The sequence below is a fragment of the Sapajus apella genome, unplaced genomic scaffold, assembly GCF_009761245.1.
Source record: "Sapajus apella isolate SASKATOON/1434 unplaced genomic scaffold, GSC_monkey_1.0 scaffold36, whole genome shotgun sequence".
NCBI lineage: Eukaryota > Metazoa > Chordata > Mammalia > Primates > Cebidae > Sapajus > Sapajus apella.
The window spans coordinates 19,586,993-19,608,783 of NW_022436976.1; the positions used below are offsets into that span (position 1 = coordinate 19,586,993).

Consider the following 21,791-nt stretch of genomic DNA (forward strand, 5'->3'; position numbering starts at 1 on the left):
ACATCTTACAAAGAACCAGTTCAAGCATGCAGGGTGGTCTAATTACATTATTTTTGTAAGTATATTGCATATAGTAAGGCACTTTTTTTGTTTTTTAGAGACAGGGTCTCGCTCTGTTGCCCAAGCTGGAGTCCAGGGGAGCAATCATAGCTCACGGTAACCTTGAACTCCTGGGCTCAAGCAGTCCTCCCAATTCAGCCTCCCGAGTAGCTACTACATCCAGCTAGCATGGCATTTTTGGAGAAGGATGGTCAGGAACGCAAAACGGATCATAACTACTCACATCTAATGCTGGTGTAGAAAGGAGAACATGGGTCGACTGGGCTACATCGGCAGCGTGCAGGCTGTTGTGATATGCCACGTCAGAATGGTAATGGTCTTCTAAAGTCATCATGTAGGTTATAAACGTGTCAGATGAGATTCTGAATGTCTTTAGGAGGTCTCTTTCCTATGTTGTAAAATGGATTAGAACATAAATAAGTAGATGTCCGAAGGTGGAGGAAAGTTAAATCAGAAAAGTAAGATGGAAAAAAAAATCATAAAGAGCCATCCAGTTGGAAAGCCAGTATTCACTCCTGTTCACTCACCTGGAATATAGCATACATGATGCATGTTAGGGGCCTATTGTGGGAATATCCGGCCACATTAAAGATGTTAAGGCCCCATTTGTTCAGGTCTTCCAGCTCCTATAATTAAAAATTTAGAGGAATTTAGAAACAAGGGCAGTTGTGCTAATATGACTCATCTCTTAATTTATTTTTTGGACACGGGTTGCTTAAGTCTTTAGAGTGTCTCCTTAGAGTGCTTTAGTTGCACAAAAATCTGAAAGTTAAATGGCCTAAGAGGTCGAGTGTCCTCTTCATGATAGCTACAAGTTTCTGAACATTTTGTATTCAGAAAAAGCAGAGTATGCATTTATCAATTCAGTTGCTGACCTATATTGCACGTGCATCAGTCCTCAACCAATGTTGCTTTCAAAGGTGGCCACAAGTGAATATTTCCCTGTCTCTCCTCTTGCTGTTTACTGGCCCATTAGTAACAACTGGAAAACAGTCTCAGGGAAAACTCCTCTGCCCATTGGTTATCCTCACTGAAAGCCAGATCAGGAAGATTCAGCTGTCAGAATGTGCATAAGTCAACCCAATTTAATGTAAAAGATCATGAAGAATGCCAGTCATTAATTACATCCTAGGGCTCCTGGGCCACAGATGGACCTGGAAGAAACATCACTTAGGCCTGTGTTGCAGGATTATTCCAAGGTTATCTGATTTAAAGACCAATTTATTTCATTCTTAATAACTAGCCAGAGTAAGAGATCCAGGCTTTCCCTTCAGACTTGGCCTAATGTTTAATCAACCTTCCTCTAATGACAGCTTTCAGAGGCCTTACTGCTCACAGCAAACTCATTTCATATGAACTTCCCTAACGCAAAACTTAATAATAATGCAAAAGCAATCCCTACTATTTTCTAAAAGGTATATGATCATCTGTCTGCTGTAAAGCAGAGAGCTACATGCGCAAAAACTGAGCTCATACACACCTTGGCCAGGTGATCTTCATTTTCAGTGTTGACTCCAAAGCGTGAGATGCTTGTATTGTTTAAGCTTGAACTATGCATTAATTTCTTCACTCCACTTATCTGGGTCATGAGCTGCTGCTTCTTCTTTTTCTCCCTGTCTTTCTGGGTGGGAGATGGGATCTCCACATCATTCTGCTTGTCTGCAACAGACAAAGGAATATGTTTTTCAGCACACGTGTCTATGAGAACCCATTGCAATATTCAGAGCAACTCTAACCATTTATAACAGCTTTAGAATCTTATAAAGAACTCTTAAAGAACATTTCACTGTATATCTAGGGTAGTTCTGTGAAACAAGCGGGGAAAATATAAAATTTGTTGAGGAAAATAAGATTTGTTGTTCCATGCTATTGCTAGGCAAATTAAGGCACAGAGTAACTTGTCCAGGAAGCAGCAAAAAATAGGATACAAGCCCAAATCTTCTGTTTTCAGTGTAATTTAGGAGAATTACACTTATACATTTGCAAGATGAAGCACCAATATTTACATGTAGATTTTTAAATAAAGTGAGTAACATATTTTTATATAATAAAAATGTTCATCAGGTTAATAAAAAATCAGGCTTCATGTTCTGCTCATCTTATTTTTACTTAAAAAAATTGAAAAATCCATAAGGCTTTAGCAAGGGCTCAGTTTAAATGAGCAGTATATATGTTAGAAATATAAGTGGTTCATAATTTTTAAACAATTACTGTAAGGGTTTGGTTTATTACCACTGAGGTTAGAGGAAGACTATAATTTCAGTTTATTTCATGCCTTATGCCCATTAATTCTACTAGTAAATAATAATAAGGCCTCTCATTTATAATAAGCATTATACTTATTAACATATTTAAGGTTATTAAGTATTTATGATACCTCATATTTTTAAAAATTACGTTACAACAAAGTAACAGTAGAGCTAGGATTGGTGAAAAAAAAAGTGCCTACCTGCTTATAGAAGCTCTTTCCTTTACATTGTGCTATTAAAAATATCAGCAATCAAATACGCCATTTCACTTCACAGGGAGCTGTATCCTGAGTACTTCTGAAAAAAATTCATTAACTCTTTCAGGCCACAGGGATGCCACTCATTAACAAATGAGTGCACAGAGGCAATCATTTCTTAAATTGCATAACTACTACTTCACTGAACTCAATGATACTCTGTGTCTGAAAGAGTTAATGCAGCTTTCAAAAGTACCTACATTTATCACTGCTACTTACAGTGAAAATGACATGCTCCCAGATGGCATTCTGGGATCTAGACGATTTGCTTTCAGACTTTTGCAGATAATGGCACAGTCACATGTTTTCCCCAGAGACCTCTGGCTGCTCATAGGTCCCTGTGGACACTTCGTCAGAGCAAAGCAAGCACGGTGAGACAGTACCAGCTTTGTGTACACCTCACTACTTCTCTGTGGGGCTGAAGCAAGGGAATTCTCCATCCCTAACGTCTCAATATTGTCCCTAGGTTCCACAAGCACCTACACTCACAAGCCTATGACTTTTGCTTAGGAAGGAATTTTAGTGGTCATCTCAATTAGTTGAGGGGTTTCCAACCTAGTCCACCATTGGAAGCACCCAGGAAACTTCAGAAAAATACAGATTTACAACCCCACCCAACCCTACTGAATCAGTATTTTTAAAAAAGATTCCCGAGTGACTTGGATAATCAGAGCCAGGTTTGAGAACCAATAACAATCCCACACTCTCATTTTTCAGATGAAGTCAGCAACTTGCCCAAGCTCAAAGGGCAATTTATTTAACAGATATTTATTTTGCAATCACTTTGTTCCAGGCACAGTGATTTAATAGCATAGAACCCAGGCCTTGAGGTTCCTGTTAAAAATCTCTTTCCTGCCACACAATCTCTGGCATAGAAACCATATATTATATTATTTTGAATTTACTTTTTTCCCTGTCACTTTAACGTCTATTATACTACTTTTTGCTAAAATGAAAGGCCATAATAGGACCTGCCTTTCTAACCACCATTCTTTACCTCTGGTTAAAAAGGCTCTTAGATTCTCCTGTGTCACTGCACATATAACCATTTCTAGTAAGACTAGCAGCTTTTTCCCTTTGTTTAATTAAAGATTCACTGCGCCAGTGAGTAACTGAGCTGAGCCACTACTGTGTCTGGAACACTGCAGTAAAGAAGAAGACTATTATTCACAAAGAGTGCCAACTTGACATTAATGGGTGTTTCCCTATGCAGGCATTGGAACAACTGATAGGTTTCCCTATTCTGAATTTCCTCTATTAAATGCTTAGCCAGCACAGTGTGGAAATAATCAGAAATTCAGACTCAAAAAAATCACAATAAACAGTGAGTGAATTTACATTTATGGAATGGTCAGAATACAGTGGGCAAACAGTTGGCTAGTATAAAACAAACAAAAAGCAGATACAAAAATTAGTCTCGTCTAAATTCTGTTACTGGCATAATTTGAGGTTCATGTCTTGCTAGATTACACTTTTCAATTATGCAAAATTCCTAAGCTCTTTTCCTTGCATCTTGAAAATTCTAAGTTCTAGCTTTTGAGATGGTAAGTAGAGGATTTAAAAGGATGACTTTTCTCTGTTCATGAAAATATTAACTAATTGTAATATAACATCTAAAAATCTTGCATTATTTATTCTCCTCCTCCTTAGGTCCTGCTTTATTTCCCCTGAAATTAGACACTTCTATTTCCCCTTGTACCAGCAACCAGGAGCCCATTACACGACAGCATCAGTGAGTGTCTGGACTGGTAAATAGAGTCTGCTGCCGGCCTTTCTCCCTGTCTCCCTGCACCATTTTTCTTTAAAGATAGGAACAACACAAGTTTCACATATCTCTAGATTAAGGGATTTCCCTCCTCCCTGGATGACACATTTTTAACATTTAATGGCTACTATTGAGATATTGCTCTTCAGGTTTAAGGTAAATTACTAAGATCTATTTTGTGCTCACTGGGATGGTTGCTATGGTCTTACAAGGACCTTTCCGATTATTGGAAACTGTTAATAAACATTTTTTTTGACACAGTTTCCCTCTTGTCGCCAAGTCTGGAGTGCAATGGCGCGATCTTGGCTCACTGCAACCTCCTTCTCTTGGGTTCAAGTGATTCTCCTGCCTCAGCCTCCTGAGTAGCTGGTACTACAGGCATGCACCAACATGCCCAGCTATTTTTGTGTTTTTAATAGAGACAGAATTTCACCATGTTGGTCAGGCTGGTCTCAAACTCCTGACCTCAAGTGATCTGCCTACCTCGGTCTCCGAAATTGCCGGGATTACAGGCATGAGCCACCACACCCAGCCTGTTAGTAAACATTTTATTTTTGGGTCCAACCATCCTGATTCCTAAAGACTTGTTGCCAAAATATTATAAGTATTACTTAAGAGTCCTTATTTGATTTTCTTCTATATGTTCTGCATTCCTAACAGCCTTCTTTCCTTGTTAAAGAATTGACAAGGTATTTAGGTCTAGATGTCAAGAGAGCTAAGTCCTACTTCTGACTGAGGAAAATATTAGCCAAGCGATCTTGGTCAAGTTACTTCATCCCTCTGGTCCCCCCTGTTTTCTCTCCTATAAAATGAGAGAATTAGACTACAAGGTTTTAGGTTCCCTTGGAGATCTGTAAGTTTATGAAGAAGGCTTCATGGTCTTCCAGGCACATTCACCATGCTCACAGGTTAAGACTGAAAGTTCCATGCTCTGCATAGGCAGTCTGGAAACAAGCTTCATGTGTTTGTTTTTTAAGATTGTCAAATTACAAGCCTAGGGTTCACCACAGAAAATCTAGGTGGCCAGGCATGTCTTTTAGCAAAACTGATAAACTCAGTTCATATCAGAGTCATAGGAAATTAGATTTGGAAGGGATATGAGATGTCATATATACCAGTGCTCCCACTTTACAGGTGAGGCAACTGATGCATCTTTTGTAATATGATAGGTTTTTTTCTTTCTCTGTTTTCTCAAAAACATTTAAAATTCTAATCTGCCTGTCCATTCTGTTTCATGGGGTTTACCACATACACCCTCAAACACATACACCTACTCACATACACCACCCTCCTAATGCTAAGAGTTTGTAAATATTGAGATTCTAATAATCTTCCTCAACAATTTGCTCTTGAATTTAATTTTTAGAACAATGAGAAGCCAAATGACTGATTTTCCTCAAGAGATCTACGTAAATAGCAAGTAGAATAGGCAAGAAAGAGTTGACGTTTGCCTGATCTTAAGACAGTGTTGAGACTGAGAGCTCATATTTAGTATCTTTTTAAATTTTCCTTTTTATTTTTTTCTACTCTGAGGAATGAATTATATTTATTATCTTATCAACTTTCTTTCTTGGTTGCCTATAATGATAAAAAAGATTAATTAGTAGACTAAGATATTCCTGTTGTCCTTGGTAAGCAGCTACTGAAAGAGACTATAAAGCAAGAAGACTGCTTAGGTCCAGTCTTGGATGATTAAGGTTTCAGGGATTTCATATAACTTTAACTCCAGTAGTAAGAGTCTCTTCTGAGAAGTCCTCAAGCCCTCATATTTTAAAATGCAATGCTTAGGAAGACAAAAATGGATTCTTGCAGTATTGATTTTATTCTCATCTCCCACAGTCATTAACTGGTAAAATGTCCCTAAAACAGCTCCCAGCTAATGAAAAATAATTGGGCGTTACACAAGCCAGGGTATATCTGAAATTGCTCTGCAGAAGATCCCTGTCTTCAAAGGGATAAAGAGAGAAGAAAACGATCAGTGTGTAATGTTTTCTGTAGAGTTAGATTCTAGGCACCTCTGGGAGCTAGGATGGATGAAAATTCTTCTCCTTTGTTCTTCGACAAAGGTGTCGCAACTGCAGCTGAAGAAAATCATGTGCTGCAGAAATTCACATACTAGAAACAGTTAGAAAGGCACTTGATAATCATGTCTGGTGACCATCTGCTGCAGAGTAATACAGTAAGCTCTGCATGAGGCTGCTCAAAGAGAGGGCTGATTGATCTGCTGATAGCAAGAACTGCTTTGGTGTTAGAGAAACAGGATTGATTTTAGAAATAAAACCAGAAGAGGTATTTGCTTCAATAAGGCATCAAGGAAAATGCTCATTGATTTAATGCTATATGGCTATGCCAAAAAGAAGAGAGGATGCAACAGAATCGGAATCTAAATGCCATCCAGTTATTTTGATGTACAGGCTTGCAGGTTCTGTAGGACTTCTTAAATCAAAACAGTCCAAATAGGTTCATTATACAATAGTTGCCTTTAAGTCCGAATTTAAAAATCCCAGATAATCAAATAACATGCATGACAATAGTTGAGGACCATTCATGTAATCCTTTTTGGTCAATATCATGTGTTAAATACCAGTAATGTAACAACAGACAATAGATAAAGTATCAGATTGGGAAGATAATGAGGCTGCTTGCAGAAGATGAAATCCTTCAGATAATATTAAAATTCTCCCCCTTACCATCCTAAATAACTTAGCTAAACAATAGCCAAAGTATTTCCAAAGCTTATTCTCACAGACCAAATCACTATAGAATTATTCTTCAGCCATATACCCTTCAAAACATCATAGAGGAAACCTTTTGCTCAAAGCCCAGTTATTGAAAGAATTGAAAGAGTACCCTGTCAGAGGAGCCAATGGCACTGCCTCTAGGGCTTGGATGATTGGATTTCCCTCATTACTTCAGAGGTCTTAGCAAAGATGGAAGTGGGCAGGCAGACAAGGTGTTTAAATACAATTAGCCCATAATAACCCTCTCTCTTGGATGGGTATTTTAATTCTTCTTTTCAAAAACATGATGATCTTCCTGCTTATTTTTTTTTTTTTCTTTTGAAGACTGGCCTTAGTTATTATGTTAAATGGATTTTTTCTATGACTCAGCTCCATCCCAAATTCACATGGGGATGTCCTTGATAGGTTGTAGAAATTAATTTTATAACCCCAGTTATAAAACAGGTTTTTTTCCAGTTAATATCTTACCTAAGAAAGTATTTGAAATGTATTCAGACACCTGGTTCCCTGATCGGCTCATCTCTGAGAGGTGTGTCAGCTCCCGGTTCAGCATTCTTTTGAACTGTTTATAAAGAACAAAAATGCATTAAACACTTTAAAAAGAGCAAATGTTCACTTTAAGTGTTTCCAACTTTACTGTCCAGGAATCAAGAGACTGGATGAGCAGACAACATTAGATAAATAACACTGTGTCTACAAAACATATCTCTTCAATTTGAAATTATTCCAACGTCACTTTAGGAAAAGAGGTTTTCTTAAGATTTCTTAGAATTAACATTTGATTACTTTTGAAGATGCAAACATAGGAAAAGGAATTTTAATAGAGGTCAAGATCACTCCACTTGAAACTGTAACTACTTTTAAAAATACATTTGTCAGAAATTACCTCTAAAATATAATTTAATAACCTATTTGGTGACAGGAGATTATATGTGAAAAGTTTAAGGAAAAAAGAAAAAAGCATCTTTTAAAAAACAGAGTTAAGTAAAAAGAATACATTTAAAACACAGCATAGTACACTGAAATAAAATGTAAAATAACATGCTCTTCTTTCAAAATAAGAGGTCCCAGTGGGTTAAAGGAACACACAAATTAAATCATTACAGATGTCCTCTACTTCACAGAAAACACAGAGGTAAATGTTTCACATTTTGTCAAAGACACAGAACACAATTAAATTAACCCACCTTGATGTAACCCCAAGATACAGATAACAAATAATTTGCCTCAGGCATTTTGGAATGCTCTCTTTGCCACAATCCACAAATCCCTTTGAAAGAATTCACAGTTCTGAGAGAGCAATCCCGAAAGGATCAGGAAAGCCCTGCAGATCCAGTGACAAAATAATCAAAACTTAGAAAAGACAAAACCTCCAAAATGTATGGCATTTCCTAAGCCAAACAAAGCCCATCTTCGCACTCCATTCTTGCAAGAAGCCTATGCTCCTCGCTTATTTCCTGGCAGAAGAGAGTAATGAAATCAGGAATTGCACGAAGGAGCAAGAGCCTGTCCAAATGTATTCAGCTGGCTGGTTTGAAGCACTTAAGAATTATGAATAGTCCTGGTGGCCGAAGGGGTTTCCACTCTACATTAGTCCTACTCAGCTGAACTCTGCAAGGAAGAAGCAATTCTTCTTTCCTGAGGAATTGCCAGACTAGGAAACACAGCCATCTTTTAAAAAGGAGAAGATTAAAATGGAGGAAGCCCCATGAATATTTAAGTAAATCTGAAGTCGGTACCCTCCCCCATTTCAACTAGGTGTTCCTTAACCCTCTCTCTCCACTGCAGACCAGAATTCTGCAGATGCAGCCTCTGCACAAAAATCCAGCCGCTCTAATTGATCAAAGTGATGATGCATTTGATTAACCGACTTCTGAACACTTAAACAAACATTTCGAAAAGGTTAGGACTGTCGCTGTTTTCAGACTAGGCTGCCGGTACGCAAGAATTTTTGAAAACTAGCTTTTTGGAGGATTACTTGTCGTACACCAAACGTATGCCAATGCACTTAGCCTCTTTTCATAGTAAAATGAATGGGAATGAAATTAATTTATTTCATTTGAAAAGTACTTCCTATGCAGCCTGCAAGTTTCTACCTTCGTCAGCTCATTAATATGCATGTTGGATTGCATAAGACAAATGTATTAAACTCTTTTCACCTTTCCATCCAGTATTGAGAGTGTGTTAGGAAATATGAACATTCATTTACCGAAAGAATGGTGAATTACTTGGGGTTATGAGTGACTATGCTTGTTTGATATTTAGTGTTACATCTTCCAATTCACATTAGAAATCTGAGGATTTAAATTAATTTTTATTTTATCTTAGCAATCCCGGGCATGCTGCGAAAGTCATTCCTTCCCGGCAGTTTTCTCCCTCCCTTCTTCCCAGCCCCTCCCTTCTCCTGTCAGCCTTAGAGCACACGCAAGAGGAAACACTAGAGCTTTACTGCAGTGGGATTCCTGCCCCCAGGCTCATCTCATTTCCCTCATCTCTCCCCAGGTTACCCTACCCCTGGACTCCCAGGATTTCATTTATAACAAGTTGAAGGAATAGCAAAGCACCATGGCAACAGCCCCAACTTGCAATTGGCTCTTTTTCCTGTGAGGCATTCCCCTTTCAAATGAGCATCCGCATCCAACAATAGCTTTATTTCAAGTATCCAAGCCCCGGGTCCTGCCATCGCCTGTGCCTAGGAGACCTTGCTTTTGGAAGTGAAGCCAATGCAAGTCAGTATTTCTGCCTGCTGGCTCACTGCACCATGCATTGTTCTCAAAGATGTCCAATCACCCTCTTTCTGGGTAACCCTGCTTGCATATGTGTGTGTTTCCCATTATACAATATGTTAGTAACTAGGCATCTCTGAATCAATCATCTCAGCTAGAATGTTTTACTTATTGAACCTCTGTGCAATTTTGAACTCCAGGTGAATCGCATGAATTCCAAATTATTTATTTTTAAAGACACAACTGCTCAGTCACAATCACCTCTCATTTTAATCCTCAAAAGACAGGCACGCTGCAGACTCAGAAGCTGGAGAAGACAGGTTTATATGCTCTGACTGATAAACTGAATTTTGGCAGACAGGTAAACTTTACTTGGATCATCGTAAAAATATCTTGCAAAAAGCTTAGAGACAGATAATTTCTTCCATAATTTTCTCTGCACTAGACTTAGTCAAATGTAACGCTCAAACAATCGTCTCATTTTGCCTCCTTTAGTCTCTCTGAAATACTTAGGAACATTTTAGAGTCAATTGGGTTTGTGTTAGTTCAATAATGCCCTTTTTTTTCATTTATTTTCCCACTATTTATTGAATACCTAAAATGTTCAGGGAAAACAGTGATGATATAGCAGTGAAAACAACAACAATAACAAAGGAACAAACAAAAATTCTTCTCCTGCTTTTAATCAGCTTTCATTCTAGTAGAAATAGGTATTTTAGGGCATGTTGTTTAACCACAACAGCAAATATAGGGCCCATTCTTTATTAGCTATATCAGCATCTCTGCTCAGAAGATAGGGGCAGGTACAAATTGAATCATAAAAGGCTGTAAGAGGAAAGACTTCTCTGTTTATTTTCTTTCTACAGCCTCCCATTGCCATAGGACCCTGTTAGGATACACTGTCAATCACATCCAATATGAGATCAGGGAGGTGGCTCACAGCTGCGGGGTGAAAATAAACCAAACTCCTAACCTTTCTCGTATAGTTTACCAAAGGGATCAGTGTACCCATGTAAAACATTAACAGATGAATATCACCTTCCTTCTTCCGAGGTCTAAACTAGTTCGTCTATAAGTCTTTGCTAAGCGCATGGTAATGCTACCAAAAAGCAAAGTCATCTCAAGGCAACCGTAAAACACAAAACATGGCGAAGTATGCAGATGGCGGTCACTTGGTGTCAGAAACTAACCTAGTCCTTTAATGTTGCTTAGCAACGACTGTTGGTTTCCCTTCTCCATAAGGGAGGGCCCAACCACACTGAGGAAGGCAATCATTGCTCTCATCAAAAAGCACTTATGAAGGGCCCATTTATGTTGGGCTCTGTACAACTAAGAAAGGCAGAAATGGCCTTCAAGGAGCAGACAGTGGGGGGCTGGGGATGGAAGGGTATCTATTACATTCTAGTTTATGTAGAGTCCAGTTAGTATGACTAGTGTTTAACTGTGTGATGAGACACATTAAGAAATAGAATAGATACGAGTTACGTTTGAGGTTAAGCCTGAGGAGACAGTGGAGGATCTAGGCTTAGTTGGGCTTTTAGCATCTGACTCCCACATAGGAGTGTTTCTGGTGAGCCAGAGGCAGCCACAGTAGCAGTAGACGGATCTTGACTTTTCAGTCTCAGCTCTCACTCTCCTGTGTAGTCACATCACCTCTCATGTGTAAAATGAGAATGATGCATGATTTTAGGATCTCAGCCTTTCAACCCTAACCTTTTATACTGTATAATAAATTTTGTGGCTGCCTCCTACAGTTTGGACACATTATTTACCAGCAACCAAGACTTCCCAGAAAACAAAACTCCCTCTACATGACTGAGGAAAACAACTCAAACTGAAAATGCTTCAGACCGTAACAAAGGAAGAGCAGCATTTATCATTCCTCAGAGTTTTATAGTCTAAGACTTTTGGAGTCTCTCTATTTATTAAGTTACATGTTTTGTCCAGATTTGAAGGTAAAATAGCTCCTGGGTAAAACTGTATCCCAAGGAGTTACTGAATTGAAAGGAAATGGGTGTTATTTACTTTATCAAATGCAGTAGAGAAATCCATAAACAGGAACACACTATTTTAAAGATAAATGTGTCTCTACTGTCTCATGTACACAGATACTATTTTTCCTAAGAATCTGCCTTCACAAGAAAACCCTGTCAGAGCCTACCTAGAAATAATGTCCCCAGAGTAAATGACCAATGCCCCTTTTCAACACAGACAAGCAAAGTTTATGAATGAACTCTTAGTAATAAAAATTCCTCCAATGCCTTTTTAAGGAGATGCCCAACACGAGATTCACATATACTGCTAGAAATTGCAGCTATTTTTTGAAAAGGGAAGTATGTATATTTTCTATATAAGTGATTTAATATTATTTGCCTAGAATATACCTTTTCTATAAAATTGTCTGATTTTTTTTGAATAAGTTCCTTTAATAGTGAAAAGTCATTTTAAAAGTAGAGAATAAGTAACAAAAGCTGAAATTCAATTACACTTGGTAGGAACATTTTGTTTGATGGCTTCCGTTTTGTTTTAGTTTCAACACTGCATACAGAGATTATTTCTTCTGAGCCAGTTTCTTCTGAATTGATAGGACACTTCCTTACTTTTCTATATTTCTCATGGGAGAACTAGTTTGAGCTTTACGCAAGATCCATAGGCAAGATAGGTACTATCTTGATAATGAGTTTTTAGTTAAACTAATCACAAAGGAGGAGTGAACTGGAATGATTGCGGGGTGTTCTCACATCTAAAATTTGGCGATTTTATGTTTTTGAGAATAAAACAATCCAGAAGAGTGATAACGAAGCTAGTATAAAGCCTATCAAAGAGCTACTTCTAAGACTAAGTTAGGCCTATTGAAGGTGAACTGAAAAATCACTTAGGAGTGAATCCTAAGTGATCAAAACTATTCTTCAGCCTATCAAAGACTAGCTAAAGTGGGTACCTTCCTCTCATTGATAACCTCATGAGATCAATAGGGGAAAACAGTAAGAACGGCATAAAAAGGTGTCAAAGAGAGGAAGGCAGCCCCAGCAGTTAGTTACTCTTGTGGGTGGCCTTCTACGCAGGAGCCCAGCTGTTAGACAGGCGCCTTATTGTGTGGGATTTTCCTGTTTTTGCAGTATGAAACAACTGCCGAAGTCATTAAAGTCACAATGACTTTATTAGGGACTAACTCTTGACTCATATTTTATACTTTGTTAGTCATATAACTTAAAAAGAATTCCTGGGCATCAGGAAAGTGAAGAGGCTGAAAATTCCTCCTGAAGGCACAGAATGCTGGCAGTGGTAGAAAGAAGTTGAAACTGCAGTGGTACAGTTTAGTGAGAAACGAAGTCAACAGAGTTTATCCTTGTCTTAGCTCTGGCGCTAACCACAAGTGTAATCGTGGGTAAGCTAACTTCTTGGAGCTCAGTTTCTTTAGTGGTAAAATGGCTAACCTCTAACCTTCCTTTTGACGTACAGATATTTTGCATGGGAAGAAATGAAGACCCAAAGAAGTAAAGCAAATCTAAGTCTAAAATGAAAAAGAAAAAACAAAATGGGGCTATAGTGTCCTTTGTCTAAAACTCCTTACGAAACTTACAATTTCCACAATTCTTAACATTTCAGAATATTTGACAATGTGTGTATCATCTCTTCCCTCCTTTTTACATTTCCCTATAAACTCTACCAATTTTTTGAAACTTGATGTCCAGTTTCTTTATTGACAGGTTTGTCTTATTTGAAAAGCAAGCAAAATTGAGTTGAGTTGGTAATATGGTCAAAGAAGTAATAATGGACATGCAATTGTCCGTTAATATCTGCTTAATCAGCTAGAGTTCCATAATGGGTCATCTTAGCAAACAAGTTCTGCTGTACTAACACCTGCAGCAAACCTTTGATGTGCCAGGGGACAAACACAGTGAGGTCATTCTCACTGTCCCTGTGCCAAATCAGAAAGAAACTCTTCTAAACATATTAGAATTGAGTGATTCTTTTCTTAACTGCCCAGAGATGTAGTAATCAATAAGTAAGTATCTAATGAAAACCACGCATGAATACATCTACTATTATTCCGCATCGAAAATTAGGATGAAGCAGAAGTAGAATCAATTCTACTTACTGGTTAAAGGACAAGTATCTGCTTAAGTGACATATTAAAAGGCAAAGCAGAGAAAAACCATCAGTGCCTTAATTCAGAATTGAAAAATATCAAAAGATCAAACAAATTTGAATATATCTACTCAACAGCTTGAGATTAGGGCTTGAACAGCTCTCCAAATTGTTAGATATTTCTTCCTATCTATCTAACCCTTTTCTGCTGTCCATTTTTTTCTCAGAATTTCTGAAAACTTCTCAAGAGATGATATAACACACATTATTGAAACACCAAAAAACTGACATTTCCTAGACCCAAAGTGATTCTCATAAGAATGTTTATAGCAATTTCTCATGATTGAACATTGTCTTAACTCTGAAAGTTGCTGTAGCGGTGTAATAATCAAATGGACAAAAGATACTGTAACTATACCTAAAGACTGATACATTCACTATGCATTTTAAACTACATATATAATATTTATAAACTATATGTATGTTTCCACATATATAAGGTTGCCAGATTTAGCAAATAAAAATTCAGGGCACCCAGTTAAATTTGAATTTCAGATAAACAACAATTTTCTTTATCTTTTTTTTTTTTTTTCTGTAAATATGGTTCTGATACTGCATGTCCTAATAGCCTATGAAGAGATGGGATTTCCAGGCCATACACTCATATATATGCTAGTTTTAGGGGCACTATATATTTTCAGATAATTTAAAATTTTCGAACTTTTCTTTTTGACAGAAGCCTTTTCGTCCAATGAGAAACATAAGGCCTAAAACTGTTCCTGGAGCTTCACAATTTTATTTCATATACTTGACCCTTCCCTTTTACTCTGTCTGTTAATAGAGAAAAAAAAAAAAAAAAAAAAAAAAAAAAAAAGGAATTTTGAAGACTTGAGATGATGGTGTGATAATTAAATATAGCAGAAGCCTTTTTCAACAGACGACAAAAATTATCACAGTAACTGAGAACAATTTAAAAAATCAAGGAATTAAGGTACATTATTCATTTACTCTTTTGTTTTTCCATTTAAGCCTTTCTACAACTTTTTTTGTGTGCAGATGTAATGGCTAATATTTAACTGAAAACTTCTAGAGCCAATTCTAAGACCACAGGACATTAATATGATTCCAAAGTAGATGGCTAAATGTTTCTTTCGAAACATTTCACAGCTAGAAGCTCTACAACGTATAGTATTTTTCAACAATCAGAAGACTTTTCGTGGGTCAGACCATACACCATGCAGTCTAGTGTCCTTTCCTGACTAGTGAAAAATAGGACCTATGTTTTGGGACCTTCATATCTGACCTGAAAGTAGTTACACAGAACAGGGAAACTACAACCCAAATATTCTACTTTCTTTTCATAACTCATACGTATTGGTCATGATTCTCTTTAAGAACTGAATTTCATTTTGAGTCTATAGTACCTCTTAGGTTGTTTTAAATCCTGCCTTATTAAATTATCTAATATTTTTTGCAGCTACAAAAATCTACCATAGCTTGTTTTTGAGATTATTACTCCACCCCCTAAAATAATCATGTAGAATACATTGTGTTTAATAGTAATTGTGTGGATTTCAGCTGGTGACTTTCATACAGCTCTTGAGGTGAAAAACAATGGAGTGCTTCCAAACCTGCCCTGGGAATTGGTGCTTCAGGATTAGTGGTTTCTCAGGGCTGGGACAGCCTACTAATCTGGCAATTTTCAAGATCAACTCTAGGGTCTATCAAATAAATTAAAAAAAAACTTTGGGCTACATAGACCCACCCTTTTGTTCCCTGAAAATGTATATATTACTATCTGTTTTGATATTTCATTAATCCCTAGGCTAGAGTATGCACTGGCAAATTGAGAAAAATCTGTTACAGATTGGCGGTTTGCACATATTTTTAAACTATAAAAGACAAAAATAGTTTCATAACATAGTTATAAAATAGACATAAATTTCATAGACACAAGCTACGTCTTATGTAATTTTATCCTATTTAAAAAGGTAGTTATGCTTGTTATGTATTTTTTTCTATTATTAGTTATCATAATTTAGAAGAGATGGAGAGATGCTTTGAATGACAATGCACCCCAAGATATATAGGTTTCTTGGGTTCATGGAAGCTTTGTAAAGGCAGCTTCTACTGCAAACACGAAGTAGAGGAGGTGCTGGTTGCAGGTTTGCCTTACCAGAGTTACAGTTAAACCAGCATCATAATAGCATGACATAGGAGCATCTGAAAAGTCAACTGAATCTGGAAATAAAATATACGTACTGTAACTTAGTCTAAGAAACTTGGCAAATCATTGAGTCTCTTAGAGACTAGAATTTTCTATCTTTGAAATGGGAAGATTAGGAATAACAAATGTAAAGTGGCTCACAAGGTGTCTGAGACCTAGTGTGTGCTCCTTCTTCTGCAGAATTTGTACTTGAAGTTGGTTTTATCTGTAAATTTTAAAATAATTTAAATAATTTAAAATTTTAAAATGAGCTCATGGCACCTTTCTCACTTTGGATTTGCTTTTGGGTGGAAGTTTCAGTTGGTTCTTTGATACCTAAACACCTTTCTCTTCATTGTTGACAGCAGTAGTATGCTGCTGCAGGTATGACGCAGTGCTATGTCACACAGGTTATGTGACACATGAGTTACTCATAGAAGTTCAGACTCTCTGGTTGACATTTAGATTATTCACCAGTCTAAGAAGCCTAAACCAGAATTGTCAGAAAGATAGATGAAGCAAGTCAAATGAAAACCTCCATAACTCAACATGGCCTTATGTTTAAGCCATACTATACAAAACAGTCTGTTTGGAGAAATCCAGCTGTTGGTAACTATCCATTCATACTTCCTTGGTTTAGCCAATTTTCTCAAATTAAGACACTTTACAATTTTTAATCTATTGATTAAAAGCCATGAATGACCAAAATCTGCCTGACATAAGGATAACTGTAACAAGTATTTTGGCTCAGATTTTCACAGTTGAAACCAATGTGGTAACACATATGAATTAACTGAATATGTGGCTGAGGTGAGAGGAGTGTCACCAATATGCTAGGAACAAAAAACATAACCAAGCAATGGCAGATAATTAGGCTGCTATTCTCCAGCACATATGGAGAATGGCGAAGTTACTGACACATGTGCTCATAAGTAGGCTCTCCACAGAGTGTGGAATAGCCAATGCCAGTCTCTGAAGGGCTTAGATTCTTGCCCACAGGATGCAGACTTTTTGAGAGGATGGTAAGCCAAATAGTGCAAAACTGAACCAAAAGCCAACCAAACAAACAAAAACCTTAACCAAAACCATTTCTGCTCACAGAAGAAAGCATTTGTCCCTCACAACTTTGTTCTTTGTTATCTGACTTTGGATGAAGGAGAAGGGAAGGAGTAAGTTTTCCTTTTTTTCAGGGTACTTTGGGGAGTCATTGGGAACCAGATGAGGATTTCTCATGCAACCTAACAATTGGGAAGCTGGAATTAGGCATGGCAGGCATGTAGCCGTTGCAGCACAACAGGAAACAGGATTCCAGGGTTCTAATGGATTTGCCACTAACAAATACTTGGTCCTGAACAAATTAGATTAAGTTTCTGAACCTCATGCAATTGATCAAAAAGTATTTATTCTAATGCCTACCATGTGCCTGCAGCTATTCTAACTGCTGGGGCTTTGCTGGTGAACAAGGTAGACACAATTTATGTCTTCAGTAACGTTACAGTCTAATGAAAGATGTAAGTAAAAACCAAGTTCCATGATCAAAACCAGAAACCATAAATTGTGATAGTATATTGTAAAACCAACAAGCTGCTGAGTTACGGTAATTACAGAAGGTCTTTTTAAAGAGATGATATCTAAACTGAGGTCTGAAAAACAAGACTTGGTTGACTTCTAGCTTTAAAATTCTATGATGATATGTTTTGTTAACAAGTTATACAAGAATATAATACATTACACTGTGGATTTCCCTTTAACTTTTATTTTTAAATTATTCAACTTTTGAGAAAAGAGAACAAGATTTGACTCTAAGTCCTGCATTTAGTAGGTAAAGGATTTGGATAAATCGATTATCTTTCCTGAACGTCAGTTTCACATCTGAAAACGGGGATACAACGTGAGATCTTCCTCAGGGTGAGTGTCATATGAGAACACAAGTGAGAGCACTGTGTATGCAGGAAGGGACACTTCAAATATGTTTCAGTACCATGCTACATTGGATCTAACAAAATGCAAATAAGAAATAGCTATAACTTAAAGAGAATAACTCTTTTAATGCTTTATCCTGGTACCACAGGAAACTTTGAGAGCAAATGAATTTTAAGTGAGGAAATAAGCCTTAGACATCTCTGCATTGTCTCATAACTAATGTTCCCTCGGGCAGATGTGGAGTTTTCTGGGAAAATGAAGTCCTGGATCATGTGGTGAAATCTGAAGAGCAGTGATCGGAATTTCCTGAATTTTTCCTAATCTCTATTCCTCCTTTATTAACTTTACAAAAAATAGCTCAACCCAATGTATTTAACTTTTTTAAAACAAAGAGAGTATTTTCCTACTTGCTTATTTTTGACAAGGTTCTTCTATTTCAGCACTGTATTTAGGGCGCTAAAGAGTCTTAATAAACAATATGTGACCTTTCTGAGTTTGCAAATTTTACTATGTCAGACATATAATACAGCATTAGGCAATAATTTTATCTTAATACTTTAAATATATAAAAGAAAGTATAAGTACAAAAGTATTTGTAATTAATTCCAATAAATTGAAGCAAATTCACTGAAATTAAATGATACTGATTTTTAAATATTTAAAAAAATAATACTAGTAAATCTTGACAAGGTGTTCTCAAGGACGCTCCCATGCAATACACAAAAAAGATGCAAACAAGTTTTGCACAACCAGTTCCTGAGTGTTAAAACACAACAGGAAAAAACTCCAGTGATAGCTCTCTCTGTCAAGAACACAAATAATATACTGGGCCTGGCCAAGAAAAACATACTCATTGCGTTAGTAAACATATATGTATCTAAATCATCTGACTCACTTATAGAATGGAGCCAGCAGTAGCAATCACAACAGACAAGGGCTACAGGCAGGGAGGGCACTGTGTCCTTTCAGCTTGGCAAATGGGTAGCATCTGGCTGGTTAAATTAATCCTTGTGGATTATGAGTGAAAGATCCAGAGTGGGAGTTGGAGTCCATTTCATTAGTGACCCAGTAGAAGGTCTCTAGCTTCTCACCATCACACAAAAGTATACCAGAAATGCATATTGTCATTGGATAGTCTAAGAATACTCCATAACTTTACATTTTTGGAAAATACTAAAAAAATTTTTCCATCTTTATTATTGTGCTGTGCCCACCAATGAGGTCATTACCCATCCCAGCATTGTTTAAAAGCAAGATGGTCTATTAAAAGTCCCCACATCAACACATTTCTTAAATGACCAAGAAAATTGCAGACAGCTTTTAAAAGTAAACCCAAACTCAACTACCACCAACTGACAAAAACTTTCTTTGCTTTTCACTTCCATCCTTACAATTAAACAGAAAAAGATTTATGCCTCCTTGCCATGTTTTAGCTAGAATCCTGCAAGGAAAGTGAAGTCTCAAACATTCACAACTTGCAATCTGAGCAGATATAAATAAAATCTCAGATAACTAAAATGTTAGCTATGGTATTAATTGATAAGATAGGTAAGAGGATGGTCTATGAAAATGTTATGGAAGTTAGGATAGCTAAGGCAGGGTTTCAAAAAAGCCCCAGCGTTTGGTGTCCTAGGAGCAGAATCATAGCACAGGGTCTGATCTGATGACATACTTGAGCCGAGAGGAAGTTTTCTAGGCAAGGAATATGATGATGATGTGTTTCTTTATTCTCAAGTGATGATAAAGCTCCTACTGATATTTTTAAACTACATTTTCCATAGGTTTTCTGACATTGAGGGTAGAGAGGAAGTTGGAAATCCACTGTTTAAATCGGCTACTAAAAATTTTACTAGAAATTTTTGTCTCTTAAAAAATCTGTGCCATTCCTTTCTTATACTCAAATGATTCTCCTAGCCCTTAAATGTATTTTCCCTCAGTAAAATCTCCATTTTGGCTTATGTTTTCTTTTCTTTTTCTTTTTATTTATTTATTTTTTAAGACAGGGTTTCACTCCCACTGCCCAGGCTGGAGTGCAGAAGTGCAGTGCCATCTTGGTGCACTACAACCTCCTCCTGCGGGGCTTAAGCAACTCTTGTGCCTCAGCCACCCCAGTAGCTGGAACTACAGGTACACACCATGGTGCCTGGCTAATTTTTGTATTTTTAGTAGAGTCAGAATTTCTCTGCATTGGCCAGGCTGGTCTCGAACTCCTTACCTCAAGTGATTCTCCCTCCTAGGCCTTCCAAAGTGCTGGGATTACAGATGTGAGCCACTGGCCTGGCTTCATTTTATCTTTTTTTGGACAGAGTTTTGCTCTTGTTGCTCAGGCTGCAGTGCAGTGGATGTGATCTCGGCTTACTGCCACCTCTGCCTCCAGGTTTCAAGCCTGCCTCAGCCTCTTGAGTAGCTAGAATTACAGTGCGTGCCACCACGCCTAGCTAATTTTTTTTTTTTTTTTTTTTTTTTTTATTAGAGACAGAGTTTCACCATGTTGGCCAGCCTGGCCTCAAACTCCTGATGTCAAGTGATCCACCCACCTTGGCTTCCCAAAGTGCTGGGATTACGGGCGTGACCACTGCACCCAGCCTCCTTTTAGCTTTTTAATTCACATTTTCTATATCTTATTCCAATAGTCAAAACACTAAGCTTTCTTACTCACTTAAGAATTAGAAATGTTCTTTTCATTTCTTACATTACATGCTAAGGAATTTTCTTTTACTTTGTTCTACTTCTTAACATAAATAATGATTAGAAATTATGGAGACAAAAAGAGCTAACATTAGACTGTCAAGGATCTTCTAGGAATAATTTCCCTTATGAACATTATCCCAAGATGATCAATTCCCCGAGTCATTTTCTCATGATTTTTCCCCACATTTAAAATTATTATATTAATAGTTTATTATTTATCCAAACTTTATGGCAAAATATTTGCAGTATTGGCTTAACTCAGGGGTCTACAAGTACTAAGACTCATTTTAGGTTAGCTAAATACATTAAAATGTGTCTCTGTATGCTGTAAATTAGACTTACTTGATTTAAAATATTTACAAGGCATTAATTACATTTATATTATTTCTCAATAGGTAGCTGCCAACACCATTGTACCTAAGTCCACTAGGATCTTGGTAATGCGATTCAAGAGTCAAGAAATTATATTTGAGTTGTGAGAGCTATACATAATCCAGTTAATTGGGCAGAAGCATTCTAGGGTGTAGGGAGAGGGTCTATCACTAAAATCACTATCTCGAGTTCAACTTTCCATGCTAACATCTCTGCAAAGTGGCAGAGAGAACACAAGGCTCACGAATCCCAGTGGTAAAACTTTCCAGTTTATCATCTTCGGTTTCAGAGAGAGGAAAGAAAGAAATAGAAAGAAGTCAAGGGCAATTACACTAACCACAGGGTATTTTTACTACCTAAACTTTGGCATTGGAATTAGTGAGAAAGCAAACACCAATCAAAAGCCTCAAAAATTTAAGGCTTTTTAAAAATTTTGAAATTAAAACCAGGGCCATTTAAAGTAACTCACTTCAACTAGTTCTTGCTATGTTTTGATCACTAAATTTTCAGGCATACTAAATTAGTTCTCTTTACTTGAAATTATTAAGACACTTATGTATACCTTTTACTCAAGAAACATAAATGAAGAATGAGAAGGCTAAAAGTCAATGTGAACGAAAGAGGAAATGTCCCATGTCTTTCTCAAACATATTTAGACTTTTGCTGAAGATGAACAGTTAGCCAGATTTATGATCAGACCTACATTTTA

The 21,791-nt window shown here is 37.1% G+C and overlaps 1 protein-coding gene across 7 annotated transcripts in view; it reads right to left on the bottom strand.

Annotated features, from left to right (window-relative positions):
* Positions 1–21,791, bottom strand: part of PDE4B (phosphodiesterase 4B) — a 560,636-nt gene that overhangs the window by 10,566 nt on the left and 528,279 nt on the right. For 6 of the 7 annotated variants that reach the window (XM_032296712.1, XM_032296711.1, XM_032296713.1 and 3 more), the window contains 4 exons: positions 7,541–7,634; positions 1,541–1,719; positions 588–686; positions 284–448 (listed from right to left, as the gene is read on the bottom strand). In XM_032296712.1, coding sequence (XP_032152603.1) covers positions 284–448; positions 588–686; positions 1,541–1,719; positions 7,541–7,634 — 537 coding nt within the window. Of the gene's footprint in view, positions 1–283; positions 449–587; positions 687–1,540; positions 1,720–7,540; positions 7,635–8,259; positions 20,069–21,791 lie in introns of those variants that run through there. The other variant, XM_032296717.1, reaches the window with a different exon arrangement.